This window comes from Protopterus annectens, chromosome 2.part0, assembly GCF_019279795.1.
Source record: "Protopterus annectens isolate FY-2018-M chromosome 2.part0, PAN1.0, whole genome shotgun sequence".
Classification (NCBI taxonomy): Eukaryota; Metazoa; Chordata; order Ceratodontiformes; family Protopteridae; genus Protopterus; species Protopterus annectens.
In genome coordinates this window covers 388419189-388436119 of record NC_056728.1, presented here as the reverse complement: position 1 = coordinate 388436119, position 16931 = coordinate 388419189, and the positions used below count along the sequence as shown (strand labels likewise).

The 16931-nt window shown below is 43.4% G+C and overlaps 1 protein-coding gene across 2 annotated transcripts in view; it reads right to left on the bottom strand.

The window, feature by feature from the left end:
* LOC122793098 (probable global transcription activator SNF2L2) overlaps positions 1–16931 on the bottom strand; it is a 2696898-nt gene that overhangs the window by 1266836 nt on the left and 1413131 nt on the right. For both annotated transcript variants that reach the window (XM_044060828.1, XM_044060829.1), the window contains exon 17: positions 14782–14848. In XM_044060828.1, the coding sequence (XP_043916763.1) occupies positions 14782–14848 (67 nt within the window). The remainder of the gene's footprint in view (positions 1–14781; positions 14849–16931) is intronic.

Sequence of the window (16931 nt, the reverse complement as noted above, 5' to 3'; positions counted from 1 at the left end):
ATTAGAAGCTTAAGCAATAAAAGTGCTGAACTATATGCCGGGATTACCCAACATACAGCCTGAGAGTCTCGTTATAACTGAAACTTGGCTTACACCCAGCATAAATAACTCAGAAATTGCACCATTTGGCTACAATATCATCCATAATGATCATATAAAAAGGAAAAGTGGTGGCATTGCTTTAGTATTTCCCAGCAACTACCACATCTCCCTCTACAAGAAAAACATATCCAAACTTTAATTCAGCAGAGAACAAATATGTATTACTATCCTTTATATCCCTCCTGGTGACAATACAGCTGCACTGGAATATATCCTACACTGGATATCTATATCAATTCCACCAGACAAAAACATATTACTAGGTAATGTCAATGCCAATGGTTGGATGTAACCTCTAATACCCATACATCCTGCATGGATTAATACGCTTTTACACAACTAATTAATAGTCCTACAGACTGTAGCAAAATATCAAACTTCTTATTTGACTGGATCTTAGTATGAGACCCTTGCAAATTCACCACCACAGGTACAATGTCAGATTCTCTGAATCTCCCAGTCTTTGCAATTAGGCATCTCACACATCCGTTTATACAGCATATTTACAAAACAACACACAACCTGTCCAGGTTTAACTCAGAAATATTCACCACTATCTTATCATGTATTAATTAGAGCATCCTAAAAATCCTCCCCTTAGATAATGCTGTAAATGAATTCAATACAACTTCCCTAAATATCTGAAATAGCCTTGTGCCTCATAGAAGGACCAAACAAAAACAAATAATACAATTTGGCTATCAAAAAAGTAGAATGTTAATGCAGGATGGAGAAAAACATGGAAGGAATGGCAAAAATATAAACCACCACAATATCACTAAAACTTCAGAATGCTCAACAACCATGCTAAAAAGCAAATAAATTACGACAAAATAATATATACTATAACAACTTTCAGAACAATATTAAACAAAACCCTAAATGGTCAGCCAATAAAGAAATCTTACACACATGCTAAAAATTCAACCCTAACCCCTCTCCTAATACCTCACCACTCAAAAATGCAATAGAATTCAAGTTTTATTTCACAGATAGTATAACATCCTTAACCAAAGATTTCCCAACATCCAATCCCCACCTTGCCCAACAGCAATATTATCACCACATTCACTTTCACCTTCAAACCTATGTCCACATCCTATATAAAACTACACTTAAACCAACTTTACTTCAGATGATGGCCTTCAAATCAAGCACATCAACACAGCAGCAGATAGCATTGCTATCCTGCCTCAGTCCTGATAAATAGGTCAAACCAGGAATCCTATGTTCTCTCACTCTGAAAAAAAAGACATCAGCCCTCTACACAAAGGAGGAAATTCAACATACATCACTAACTTCAGACCTATAGCAATTTTATTCCCCTCTCCAAAACACTTGAAAAATGTATTCAAAATATTCACAAACTATTGTTACACTACCTCCTGCAGAAAGAACTCCTATCCCCCACACAACGTGGCTTCCATCCATTCCATAGTACTAACAATGCACTTATAAAGTTTATAGATACTGTTAGTAAAGCTAGAAATAACAGCAAACTAGTCTCCTCCTTATTTCTAGACTTATCTAAAGACTTTGACACAATTTGTCACAGCAAATTTCTATTTCTAAAGATCTCGCTAGGTCTACTATGGTTCAAAAGCTACCTATCAGTTAGTAAAATGGCATTACATCCTCTCTCCATTCCTCCCAGTAACAACCAGTGTACCACAAGGCTCTTCCAGCTTGGTCCTCTCCTCTTTAACATTTGCACTACCACCCTCCACACATCCATGCAACTGGCCTCCCTAACATAATATGCAGGTGGCATCACACTCATAAGCACATGTGACAACCTAACACATCTCCAAAAAATACTCAAGAAGCTTTAAAATCCAGTAAAATTCTGCTTTGCAAGTCACAACTCGTGCTCAACACACACACACACACACAAAACTTACTACTTTTCCCAAAATCCCTCTATCATGAAAAAACAAAATTTAAAATCTTCTCTCTTAATAATACAATCATTAAAGTCACTTCTCATAGCACATTATTAGGGAAGAAAATCTTAAATTTGACTTGCATATACAAAACTACATTAAAAAAATAACCAAAAACTAGGGATGCTTTACACAGCCAAAAATATTCTCACCAGCGCAACAACTAAACTTCCCATTATATATCGCCTTCCCTCACTACTTCATGGTTCTCCCATCTTTACTAACCTTCAGGTATCACAAAAGTCAAACTTGAAAATGCTATAAAAAAGTGGATACATTTGCAGCAAATAACTCTTTCAGAAGTTATCACTGTATAGCGCTAAAAAGCATAACTCAATCTGCTTGTCCACCAATAAATACTATTCTACACAACTACGTTTACAATCGGGCATTATGAGTCAGTGACCAAAAACAACTGTCTGCACACAAACCTATCAAACCTGATCTGCATGGTCTGTACTCATACCATGCTGCTAAGGTATGAACTCCTTACAACATCCATCAGATCAATGCCCTCACACCAGACCTTTAAAACCATTCAGAAAGACTTCTTAGCCAAAATCTAGCTCTATCCTGGGGTTGAGCAAGAAAAAACTATATACATAAATATGAACAAGTACCTATTCATACCTTACACATCATTACTCTACCTTCTTCACTCACTTCCTTATTTCAATTAATTTCTCTCCATTGAGTCTAAATATGCCATAACTCATTTTTTTCTTTCACTTCGTATTGCAGTTCCTGTTTGTATTATACAATCTTTCCTTTAATTTCCCTATAAACTGGCTAAAATGTCTCTAAATATCAAATAATTGTCATATAAGTTGCATCTATTCCCAATTAGAAGTTATGTACTTACCATATCCTGGCATCTGTGTTGTCCATTTTCATTCTTCCTCACATATGAGTAACAGATCCAACCCTCGGATCCGACTCGGCCGCATTTACAAAACTAGGATCCAAAGCTTGAGGTTCTTCTCTCTACCCATAATGCTTTCAACCCCAACCCCAAAGATCAAGTTTGCTGCCTTACTGCCCACTGCATAAACAGGACAGATATAAGAAAAGGCTGAGGCTCAAACCTGGAATGTTATTGTTTGAAAAACATCCAAAGATTCTTCTAGGAGTGACAGGGCTGGAGGATGGCTCGGAGGGAAGGTGAGGAAGAATGAAAATGGACAGCACAAATGCAGAGTTATGGTAAGTACATAACTTCTAAATATGATGTTATCCTTTTCATTCTTCCTCACTGATGGGTCAGAGTCCCTAGCTACATAGCTCTTAGGAGGCCAGAGCACTGTCGAACCAAAAGAAGCTCTGCTTCTGGAGACAATATCCAATTTGTAATGTGTAAGAAAGGTATGAGTCTTCAATCAAGTGGCTGCCGCACAGATATCGTCAAGTGAAGCTCTACAGAAGAGAGCAGATGAAGTAGCCATAAATCTGGTAGAGTGGGCTCTAGGAGGATGAGGCAATTCCAAACCTTTTAGAGAACAAATCAGCGAAATACAGTAAGTAATTTATTTAGCCAGAGTAATTCTGGAGAGAGCTTCCTTAAGCAGTACGGGGAAAAAGACACAGACAACTGGTCAGATTTCCTGTATTGTTTTGTTATGTGAAGACAAAAATGTTGTTTAGCAAACCTCAAGAAGGTGCAGCACATATTCGCCCTTATTAGTACAGTTTGGAAAGAAAACAGGAAATTGCATGGACTGATGAATGTTATCCTCTGTGGCTTCTTTAAGCATAAAGGAAAGGTTGGTTTATACAGACACCCCATCCTTACAGAAAATAATGTAAGGAAGACTAGCTAATAATGCCTGAAGTTCAGAAATTCTTTTTGCTGAAGTGACAGCCAGCAAAATAACTGTTTTCCAAGAAGAAGCTTCATATCACATTTGCTTGCTGGTATAGAGGGTTTCTGAGTCAACCCCTGGAGGACCACCATGAGATACCAAGGAGAAGAGGGATCATTGCTTGGAAGTCTAAGGAGAAAAAAATCCCTTCATGAAAGCTTACATATATTGGAAATTGACAGAGAGAGGGATTCATTTCCAGTGTGAAAGTTGGATATGGCTATTAACTGAAGTTTAATAGTAGAAAAACTAGCCTCTTCCTTAAAAAGAGCAGAGAAACACAGAAGGATGGCCGAAGTAGGAGCTGAGAAAGGGTCAATATTCTCTTTTGAAGCCCATTTAAAGAATCTTTTCCATTTGCTTCTGTAGACTTTCTTGGTGGAGGCCAAGATAATATCACAAACTGGGGAAGCTAGCCTGGATTGTCTTACTATCACTGGAAGTGGAGAAACCATGCGGTCATCTTGAGGGCATGCAGACTGGGATGCTGAATTTCTGATGGGTGAAATATGAGCTCCTGAGTGGGCTCCAGTGTCTATGGAGGATATTTCAGATTAGAGCAGAGGAAGGGGAACCACACCTGTTGAGGCCAGAAGGGGGTAATGAGAATAACTGAGATCTTCAGCCTGCTTGCTTCATGTAAAAGCTTTGGGATCAGTGAAAGAGGGGGATAGGCACATAGGAGACCCAAGGGTCAACTGTGAATCAAAGCATCCCTCAGTGACTCCCCCCGAAGAGGGTGGGGGGATAGAGCGAAGTACTTTCTGCACTTGTTGAAGGGAGAGGCAAGTAGGTCACAGCAAGGCTGGCCCTAGTGGCTGAAAATCATGTTCACTACTGCTTGATTGCGAAACCACACATGAGGAATCAGAATGGACCTGCTGAGTATGTCTGCCAGTGTGTTTGTTTTCCACTATATTTGCGCTGCAATTAGAAAGAGGTCTGAAAAGATCGCCCATTCCCAGACCCTCATGATCTCTCTGCACAACAGCCAGGAATGGGTTTCTCCTTTTTTTTTAATATACCAGACTACTGAGATGTTGTTGGTATGTACTGCAACAGTCCCTAGGGGTAAATGTCCTGAAAGGGTTGCAACATTAGAAGGACTGCTCTCATCTCTAGGACACTGATATGTAACCTGGTCTCCAAGGGGGACCATGTGTCTTGGACCATCTTTCCCTTGAAATGACCTCCCCACCCCAAATGGGAAACATCTGTGGTCACTGTGGCTATTGGGGGAGGAAGAGAAAAAGGTATGTCCAAAAACAGGTCATATGATTGGCTCCACCAGCAAATACGACATTTGCAAATTGGAGTGAGTTTGATGGGAACAGAGAGGCTGGTAAAGAATACACCACTGTACCACCAAAGTCCATTGGAGGATTCGCATGAAGAGTAATAAAGAGTCTTGCTAGGAGAACTACAATTAATGGCAGCCGACACTGACCCAAGAGCTTGTAACACTAACTTGGCTGGAGGAGACCGATGAGACAGTAAGTCCTACACCTGATTTCTTAAACGTGATGCAATGAAGGGGCACTGAGGCCACTTGAGTTGTTGAATCCAGTTGATTTCCTATAAATTCTAAATTCTGAACAGGAATGAGCTTTGATTTGGCAAGATTTATCATTAATACCTAGAGAGATGGAGATCTGAAGCAAGTAATCCCTGGCTTGTAGAAGTTTATGCCTGGTTGGGGGCAGTCAGGAGCCAATTGTCTAGATAGGGAAACACCTGGAATCCTTTGAGTCTCAGGAGAACTGCTAGGACTGCCATGCATTTGATAAACAACCGGTGGGGAGGCTGTGGTGAGTCCAAAGGGCAGTGTTTTGAATTGGTAGTGACAGGCTCACAGCCAAAAGTGTAGGTGTCTCCTGGAGCGCCTGTTTATTTTGATTTGATAGTACACATCCTGGAGATCTACAGAGCACATCCAATTGTCCTAGTGCAGAAGGGGCAGGATGGACTGAACCATAACCCTTAAGAACGTTGACTTCTTTATATACTGATTCAGACTGCTTAGATCTAAAATTGGTCTTAGGTCCCCTGTTTTCTATGGCACCAAAAGGAAGCGGGAGTAAGTTCTGAATACTATTTGTTCAGGTGGGACCTCCTGGATGACTCTTTTCTGTAGCAGCTTTTTAATCTCTTCAGCTGCATACTCCCTTTGATTAGGTGGAATGTCAGGGAGTTTGTAACAGGAGTTGGAAGGGAAAAGGGAATGCAGTAGCCTCTGCATATTATGCTTAGGGCCCATTCACTGTTTGTAAGATTTGCCCAGGCATCCAGGTGCAGGGCAACATGACTCCCGACTGCATCTAGAGATGATCAGCTGGGCAGCGCTTCATGAGCTATGATAGGGCATGTCAGAGAACAAGTCTATGAAACCTCTATTCTGCGGAACCACTCTGCCTCTGGAGCAACATCTGCCACTGAAATCTCCTCCACCTCTGCCTCTGGAGGAAGAGTCTCTGCTCAGGTCTTGAAACAGTCCCCGAGATTTCTAGAGCCACATTTTCTTCCCACCTCACTGGTTCCTAGAGAATGTTAGTTGAGGAGTAGAAAACTTGATTCCGATGGCAGGCAGGGTCTTTTCTTCCTGCTCGCTGCAGGTAAGCATATGTTTCACTGATAGCCCGAAAAATGAGGAGCCATCAATGGGGCATTAACAAAAGACATCTTAAAGGGAAAGTCACATAGCCTCATCCAGGCATGTCTCCTAAACGCTGTGCCTGAACCGGCTGCTCATGAGATCCCTGATGCTGTATGGGAGATCAACCTCATTAAAGAATTGGCAACAGACGAAAGAGAGGCAAGTTGAGGAGAACCCTTTTTGAGATCCTCTGCAAACAAGGACTTGGTGAGAGAGCTTGAGAACTCCTTTATCAAATCTTTCTCTGTGAGTGGGTAAAATGTGCCAGGTAATTTAATGAGGTGTAGATGCACTTTCTGAATCTGTCCATCTCTCTGGACTCCCTGTTCAGTGTATGGACAGAGGAGCTCTGCTTGGCTATCTCCTTTTTAGTGGCTGCCACCACAACAGTGGCATCAATAGGGACACCCTTACTCCAATGGGTTCTGTCTGCTGGGGAAACTAGAAACTTATCTGGGCATTTGGGGATGGGCTTGACAGTGTTTGTTTTTTTCCAAGCAAAGTAGGAAACTAGGTCCAATAAGTTCATCATCCGCTGGGGGGGGTGTCACTCAAGACATATATGTGTCTGTCCCAAAAGCCTCCAGAAACAGAGACACAAACACAGACTCCTCAGAAGGAGGAGGATGGGAAGACCAGCCACCCTTCTGTTTAAGGATTTCCAGGATGTCTCCAAAGTAGATGTCATCAGGTGGTGATCAAGGGGATCCTTCTCTGTCATCGAAGTCTGTGCCTTCGGTGAGAGACTCCATCAGGGAGTCTATGTGCCTTCTCTTGCATGTCTTCTTCTGCACTACCTCCTCTGTGGGGTGTTTGGGAGAGGTGTTGGAAGAACAGGGAAACCTTCTGGGGAATGTGTATGGAGGCTTCTCAGGGCAGGCTAACCTAGAGTAGTAGGAATGATGGGCTCAGCTCTCGGACCCGAAGAGGAGCGAGGAGTAGGATCTGAGATGTGAGAGGATGGATCTCTATGCAAAGAAAAGGCCCTTTCTACCACCTGGATGGCTAATGGACCCACGGAAACCTCTTCCTGCCCTCCTCGGAGCTGAGGTCGAGAAGTCGAGGCCAACCCTGGATCCATGCCCTCCAGAAAGAATCAGCCTGAGCTGTCAAGAGCCAAGGCACCAAGGGGAAGGGGCAGATTCAACAGCGTTAGAGCTGAACCCAAACCCTCCCGGACTCAGTGCCGACTTCCCAGATCTAGCACCCACTCTGACCAATGGTATTGGACCAGAGTTGGTCATGGAAACTGCTGAAGTTGAGGAAGGGTGCTTCCTCATAACCAATGCCAACTCACTTTTGTATTCTGGATCATGGGACTCCGATCCCACCATTGGTCTGATCAGAGAAGGAGACTACAGGTCCAAGAGGGGATGGAGCTGTCAAGACCCACATGTGGATCTGAGCCCCGAGGAATTTCCACATCATCCTGTCCATATTGGCCTCTGTCAAGCTCCTAGAGGATCTGGATGAAGATGAAGAAGCAGGCCTAGAATGTTTTTGAGGGGTCTCAAACAGTTGCGAAAACAGCTGAGAGGAAGAGAAACTGAAGAATATATCAAAAATGTAAATTCAAAACAATACAGCTTGAGAAAAGACAAAAATGGGAACTCTCACACTTGAGATTCTGTCCTGTGATCTTGTTCTGATGGTGGCAAATGAAATCTGAGGAGCTGGGGATGGAATATAGCATTATGGCCAGTGGAAGGAGCCCGAGATTCGGATCCTAGTCTTGTAAATGCAGCCTGTAGATACTTTTGCGTTACTTTTGAAGACTGTAAAATTATTGTTTGTAAATGTTTTTGTAATACTTTGCAGCTTTTCTCCACAGGCATTGCTGAAAATGGGCAGCTGCACAGTCAGACTTTCCAGGTAATCAAATGTCAATAAATAAGTATAACAAATTAAATATGTATTTGTACAAGGGAACTTTTAAATGACCAGGAGAAGAAAATTAGAAGTTATGTACCTACCATAACGTTCCATGTTAGTTGTCTTCTCTCGCCTTCTTTCTTGCTGGATGGGTTCGGAGCCGATCCTCGGCTCCGACTCGGCACTTGCTAAGCTTAAGAGCTAATTTTACCAGCTCGAGGCAACCCTATATCCCATGATGCAAGGCGGAGATTACTCAGATCTCGTTTGGTAGATAAAGAAAATAGCAGTATTTTCTTCCAACTTAAGAGGAGGACGAAAATAAGGATACTAAATAACATCATAACCCTCTAGAAAGGATCAACGTAATCTAGTGACACAAGGAGTTGAACAGCTAGAAAAAGGTAATAACCTCTTATTAGAAGATGTATAATCTTCCCGGTCTGACCAGGCTAGGGGGATGGAGGGCGGGACGCAAGAAAGAAGGTGAGAGAAGACAACTAACATGGAACGTTATGGTAGGTACATATAAGTTGTCAATCTCTCCTTCATTCTTGCTGGATGGGACCGCGTCCCTAGCACCTCTATCCTGGGTGGCTCAATGGAGCAGACTCTTGAGAACGGTGGAACCAAAATTTGCTCTGTCTCTGGAGACCAAATCTAGTTTGTAATGTGTAACAAAGGTATGAGGAGAGGTCCATGTGGCTGCTGCACAAATAGTGTCTATTGGAAGTCTAGCTTGAAAAGCTGTAGATGTAGCTAGAGCTCTGGTAGAATGGGCTTTTGGGTTAGAAACCAACTCTTTGCCTCGGAGCTGATAAATGTAAGTGATCACAGAAGACAGCCACCTAGATAAAGTTACCTTAGAAACTGGAAGGCCTTTCCTGTTCTCTGCATAGGATAGAAATAGTTGATCAGATTTTCTAAAAATGTTTGTCTTCTCCAGATAATATCTGAGCGGACGGTGAACATCGAGATAATGTAACTTTTGTTCAGCTCTATCAGAATAGTTCGGAAAAAATACTGGAAGATTAATGGATTGATTTAGGTTAGTTTGTGATGCCACCTTTGGTAAGAAAGACGGATTAGTTCTTAGGGATACCCTGTCTTTGTGGAATATTAGATAGGGAGGGCGAATACAGAGAGCATGAAGCTCAGATACTCTTCTGGCAGATGTAATGGCAACTAGAAAAAGTGTCTTCCAAGAAAGCAATTTCAAAGAACAGGCAGCTGCAGGCTCGAACGGGGGAAGAATCAAGGATGTTAAAATTAAATTTAGATCCCACTGTGGCGGGGGGTCTCTAATCGAAGGTTTCAATAAAAAGATACCTCGAAGGAATGCCTTGCAAAGTTTATGTGACATAATGTTGTGGTCCAAAAAGCCTATATGAAAATTGGAAATGGCTGCCAGTTGAACTTTCACTGTGGAAGAAGAGGATCCTGAATAAAAAATGTCAGCTAGGAAGTCCAATACTGAATGAATTGGAGCAGTATAAGGGTCTATGTTCCTAGCTTTTGCCCAGAAAGAGAAACGTCGCCATTTACTAGTGTAAATCTTTCTGGTAGAAGATTTCAGGGAAGCTACTATGATATCCCGTACAGGATTAGAAATCATAGGAAGCCTGGCTAAGGATGGAAGTGGAGCAACCAAGCAGTGAGGTTGAGAGAGGGTATGGATTGGTGCAGTTGACCCGACTGGTGGGTCAGAAGATCTGGAACCGGGTCCAGATGCCATGGCTGTACCAAGAGGTAATGATGTAGGAACGAAAACCATATCTGTCGAGGCCAATAAGGGGCAATGAGAATCAACTTGGCTCTCAAAGCGGTTGCTTTCTGAATTAGCTGAGGTATCAGCGGAAAAGGTGGAAAGGCATAAAGAAGTCCCCGGGGCCAATCTTGGGTTAGAGCGTCTCTGGGGGGATGGCCTGGAAGGGGGAAGAGAGAGAAGAAGTCTGGGCATTTGCTGTTTTGAGGTGTAGCGAAAAGGTCGCAGCAAGGAAGACCCCACTTCTGAAAAATCTCTTCCGTCACTGACTGTTTGAGAGACCACTCATGAGGCATGAGAATAGCTCTGCTCAATCTGTCCGCTATGATGTTGGATTTCTCGGGGATGTGCGTTGCTATCAGAAACCGGTGAGAGGAGATTGCCCATTGCCAAAGTCTGAGAGCCTCTCGACACAGTGGATAGGACTTGGTTCCGCCCTGTTTGTTTATATACCACACTACGGACATATTGTCCGTTTGGACTGCAATAGTTCCCAGGGGAAGAGAGTCGTTGAGGGCTTGCAACGTTAAAAGCACTGCTCTCATCTCCAGAACATTTATGTGCAGATGGTACTCGAAAGGTTGCCAAGTGCCATGGACCATTCTGCCCTGATAATGCCCCCCCCACCCGATCAGGGAGGCGTCCGATGTAACCGTGGCAACCGGGGCAAGAGGAACAAATGGTCTGCCTTGATGGATTTGAGGGGACGATATCCACCAAGTCAGATGTCTTTTGCATGTTGAAGTTACTATGATCTCGTGACGCATGGGAAGTTGTTGAAAGGACCATTGGGTGAATAGCATCCATTGTAGAAGCGCATGTAAAAGTGGGCGAGGGGAAGAAGTGTTATGGCAGCCGCCATAAGACCCAGTACTTTCAGAGCAAATCTGGCCTGAATTTTTTTGCTGAATAGAATCACCTGGACGTGTCTTTGAATGTCCAAGATCCTTTGGTCTGTCAACTTTGCTGAAAGTTATACGCTGCCCAATCTTGTGCCTATAAAAGTAATATATTGACAAGGCGACAAGGCAGATTTTTCGAAATTTATAGAAATTCCTAGCCTTCTGCAAGTGTGAATGGTGTAATTTCTGGCTTGGAGAAGCTGATGCCTGGTGGTGGCAGTGAGGAGCCAGTCATCTAGATATGGAAACACCTAGAATCCTTGACGTCTCAGGTGAGCCGTAACCACTGCCATGCATTTGGTGAACACTCTGGGGGCTGTAGTGAGTCCAAAGGGCAGGGCTCCGAATTTGAAGTGACTGGTCCCCAGCCGGAAGCGGAGAAATCTTCTGGAGCGTCTGTGAATTTTTATGTGGTAGTACGCATCCTGAAGATCTATAGAGCACATCCAATTGTCCTTGCCCAGAAAGGGCAGAATGGACTGAAGCGTGACCATCCGGAATCTTGATTTCTTTACAAACTTGTTGAGTTTGCTGAGATCTAATATAGGTCTCCAGTCTCCTGTCTTTTTTGGAACTAAAAAGAACCTTGAGTAGATTCCGGATCCTATTTGGTCTGCTGGGACTGGCTGGATGGCTCTTTTTACTAGCAGTTTTGATATTTCTAGTACTGCTAATTCCCTTAGACCGGGTGGAACGTCTGGAAGGGTTCCCTTTTGTTGAATTGGGGTTTGAATAAACGGAATTTTGTAACCCTCTGATATAATTGACTGTACCCATTTGTCTTGACAAAGGGAAAGCCAGGCTATTGGGTACAGCGATAGTTTTCCCCCCGACTGCCTCCGAAGGCGGACAATCGGGCAACATCTCAGGGATGCTGGAAGGGTTTGTCAGAAAGAGGCTCTCTGCTGCCCTGATTCTGCGGACCACCTCTGCCCCTAGGGCAGCGTCTATTATTGTTACCCCCTCTGCCTCTGGGGGTAAACTGACTTTGTGCGTCAGGCGTGACTCCTTGAGATTTGCAGAACCACATTTTCCCTCCCCTCTGTCCTTTGGGGTAAGGTCTAGAAGGGGTGGAGAAATGGACTCCTACGGCAGAAAGAGTCTTGCCATCTTGTTCGCATCTAGTCAAAGTGTCATTCACTTGAGGACCGAACAAGGTCGAGCCATCAAAGGGGGAGTTTGTGAATGATGCCTTGAAGGGGTCTGCAAAATTACAAAGCCGCATCCAGGAATGACGCCTTAAAGCCACTCCTGTGCCTGCGGCCCTACTCGCTCCATCGGCTGCATAAGAAATGAGCCGCATGGAGGAGTTAGCAATGGAGTTAAGGATTCCTAGCTGTGAGGTAATCTTATCCTGAGACCCAGCAGCTGACGGATCCTGTAAGACTTCTCCCAACTCTTTGAAGGCGGGTGAAGTGGCATAAGTAGTTCAGCGATCTCATAGCAAAAGTCGCTGAAGAAAAAATCCGCTTACCGTACCTGTCCATAGTCCTAGAATCTTTATTAGGAGGATGGACAGGTACTGAAGGATCAGCTAATTCCTTCTTGGTGGCAGCAACCACCAGCATGGCATCAACTGGGACACCCTTTGTCAAAAATTGTCTATCCTGTGGGGCAGTAATAAATTTTGAAGGTCTCCTAGGGATAGGTTCCACCGAATCTGGAGCCATCCACACCTTCCAAGCCACTACCTCCATGAGAGGGTCGAAAGGCGGAGACACCCAGGAGGTGGAGGGTTGAGATCCGAACGCCTCCAGGTATACGGACTCGTCCTCGGAGGGATTAAGGGAAGGCCAGTTCCCACTCTGTTTCAGGATTTCAAGGATGTCTGAAAATGAGACATCCTCAGAGGAGGACCTTGGGGATCCCTCCGACTCATCCAAGTCAGTATCTGATGTAGTAGACTCAGGGGAGTCTAAATGTTTCCTCTTACATGTCCTCTTACGCGGGGGTTCACCTGACTGATCAGGAGAAGCCTCGGAAGAGGAAGATATTCCCAATGAGGAAACTTGAGGCGTTGGATCTCTGGGTCCGGGAGCAAGAGAGGGAGAAGAGACGTCAGCAGGCACTGTAGTGGGAGGAGCTGATGGAACTGTCCGTTGACTAAGCCCAGGGGCTAGTACACTCCTCATCACCTCGAAGGCTCCCCCGTCAGAGAGACCAGAAAGCTCCCTCTCCGAAGAGATAGGAACCCCAGGCCTCACCGAGAGGGAAGGCTCCGAGGCAGATGTCGGGGCCGAGCTCATCAACGCCGAAGCTCCGAGAGGGAGAACGGGGTCGAACAAGGGTCCGATGCCACTCGCCCCCTCGGAGCCGACGAGAGAGACTAGACGCCCGGATCCCTCCAATGAAGGTCTCAAGGAGGAAATCGGAGCCGAGGACGAAGGAGCCGAAAGGGGTGGTATCGGCTCCGAAGTCACAACGGTACCGGTTCCGAGGAGCTCCGGCTCCGAACTCTGTAAGAGAGTCGGAGGAGGAATGCTTGGTGGATGTGATATAGCTACCGTCTGTTGAGATGGGCTATGGAGTATTTGGGCCAATGCCTGAGACTTTAGTAGTCTACTCACCACTCTCTCAAGGTCGTGATCAGATAGCCTGGATGACCGAGAAGATCGGCTCCGATGGCTCCGCTCCGAGAGCAAAGGTGATCTCGGAGCCGAATGTATGGATTCCACTGAAGGGGATCGAGATCTCTTTTTTGAGATCAATGGAGCCATCGGAGCCGAAGATACGTGGGCTCCAGCCGGAGCCGACACTGAGTGTCTGGATCTGGTAGTATCGGCGCCGGATGGAGCCGATACTGAGACTGGCATGGAAAGATCGGCTCTGGCCGGAGCCGATCTCGAGCCTGGTGAGGAAGGACCTGAAGCCGACGGCTTGGAAGCTTGAGCCAAAGGCTTAACAGGCTTAGAGGGCTTCCCCAGCACCGACTTAGTCGGGGAGCTCTTGGGCTTTAATAAGCCCCTTAATATGAGTTTATTTTTACGTTCCTGCAGGACTCTTGGGCTGAAAGCATGACAAATAGCACAAGAGTCCTGCAGGTGCGAAGGTCCCAGACAATAAACACAAGAAGTGTGACTGTCTGTCAGAGACATCTTCTGACAGCACGAGTCACACTTCTTGAAGCCTGAGACCTTAGTGTCCCTCGACATGACTGCGTCGATGAACAACAGTAACACAAACACAAAAACACTCACTCCAACAAATAAATTTAAATTAATTAAATTAAATTACATTAGGAAAACGCACAGTCACACACAAACAATCCCTGACAGGAAAAATTTAGGGAGGGGAAGGCCTAAGGCCTGACTGGGGACAAGGGAATATTTAGTCAAAAAGAAGGGAACACTGACGGGAATAGGGCTAAGGTGAGTCGATAACTAACAAAAATATAATATATATATATATATATATATATATATAAAATTAAAGGGGGGTAGACGAAAAGTCTCTGAAAAGTTCACTTACCAAGAGCTGGTAAAGAAGGCACCTCGTTAGCGAAGCGGCAAACGAGATCTGAGTAATCTCCGCCTTGCATCATGGGATATAGGGTTGCTTCGAGCTGGTAAAATTAGCTCTTGAGCTTAGCAAGTGCCGAGTCGGAGCCGAGGATCGGCTCTGAACCCATCCAGCAAGAATGAAGGCGAGATTGACAACTTAACATCTGCACATTAATTTCACTTACCTTGTAGGAAATCTTTGCTACTGAAGGAGCCCACTTGTCAAACTCATAAATCCAGTTAGATAAAGTTCTAAAAGTATGAAAAAGAAAAACATATTTTTATTGGTGCTCACAACAAACTTGAAACAGTACTATATCATGTTACTGTTCTTGAATTTTCATTAGAAGTGAAATTACTTAACAAAGAATGGCAATATTTAACAGAGACATTCATATGTACTGAAGGAATAAAAAACACATGTGTGAAGTGATAACATTAAAAGCAGATCTTCAAGGAAAGTCAACGAGGGCAGTAAATAAAAATTTAAGCTCACTAATCAGCAAACCTGCACCGATCCTGCAACTTTTAACTCATTTTATTGAATACACAATACAGTAACAATAAAGTTTAAACCATAAACACGAGCACAACTTTTCAGATATAATAACACGTTCCAAGTACTTATATTCATTAAAGCAGATCATGAATACTTCTTCAGTTTTATGAACTTTCATAACAGCAAGCAATTCACATTTTGATTTTTCAGTCACTGTCAATCTTAGCTAATGTAAGGATGAAGAAAAGTTAAAAAAGTTATTTTGCTCAGAATATCTTTTACCATAAGCTTTCAAAAAAATGAGAGACAGTACTGATCATATAAATACTGATTTCAGGAGAAGAGGCAGATTACGTAAATGGAAGTTACATACTTATCATAATGCTGGATCCTTTTCATCCTTAGACTGTCCAATTCGGCTGATGGGAAACAAAATGCTCCTCAGATCCGATCCAGCTGCTTAATTAGTCAGCAAGTCCTCCTTGCCTTGAGCTACTTCAAACAAACCCCCATAATGCCCTTGTCCTGATTCTACCGAGTTTGCTGCTTATTCACTATGAACCTGAAGGGAAAATAACTACAAAACAAGGAAGAAGGAAAATAAATGAAGGACAGGAGGGTATCAAGGTCTACCAGGTCCTTCTGGAAGGATGTAACAATCTAGATGGGGGAAGAAGGGAGGGAGGGATGCCAAATCACATGAACTAAGTATGTAAAGGATAAGTACATAACTTCCATAAAATATTTCTTCTCCTTCTAATTCCATCTGATCTGATCAATGGAAAGAATTCCAAGCTACCTGAATTCCTGAGTAAAAACATGACAAGATGCCCTTGAGAACAGGTTCTACAGCTAGAGATTATATCCATTTTTTAATGCTAGACAAAGGTATGCAACGTAGACTAATGTTACTACAGCACGAATTTCATATATGGAGGAATTTCTGAAGAATGCCATATAAGCTAATACTGAACTGGAGGAATGAACTTTTGGCTTTGAAGGCACTGTCTTGTTTCTTGAAGAACAAGCAAAATATATATAATCTGACAGCCACATGCACAGTGTTGTCTTGTAGACCTTTTTACCAAGTCTGGAGTGAGCAAAAGCACCAAACAGAAATGTGTCTTTTCTTATGGTAAGAAAAGTACAACTGTCTGTTTACATCCCTGCATGGGAAGAAAGTATTCTTCCTTGTTGGGGAGATTAGGGAAAATACTGGTAGATGAAAAGGTTGATTTAAATTAATCTCTTATGCTATTTTACGCATTAAAGACAGTTTGGTTCTTAGTGATACTCCATCCTTGTACAAAACCAAATATGTAGGAATATGAGACAGGGTTTGTAATTCCAATATTAACTTAGCTTATGTAATAGCCACTAAAAAGAATGTCATTTACGTAAGGAATTTTTGGTCTGCCTGCAGAAAACGCTGGCTCAAAGGGGGTTTGGGTTAACGATTCTAGCAAAATGTTTAGGCCCGCAGGGAGTAAGATCTTTCATGGAAGGGAGTAAAAGAAAATACCTTTTTTAAAAAGGCTATGCACATCTTGGGGATTGCCAGAAAAGAAGGATGATATCCATAGCAGAAGTTGATAACTAGACCAGATTCAAGCAAAACAGACAGGAATTATAGTACAGGTGAAATGGGCACATAAAGGGGTCTAAACCTTGATGACTGACCAATATACAGAAATGTTTCACTAACTTTTGCAGACTTTGTTTGTGGATTCTTTTTGAGATGCTGAGAGAATCACACTCTGGGACAGACTAGAATCTTTCGTCATCAATGGGATTGGAGATACCATGTGGCTGGTCTGAGTGCCTGAAGTCCAGGTG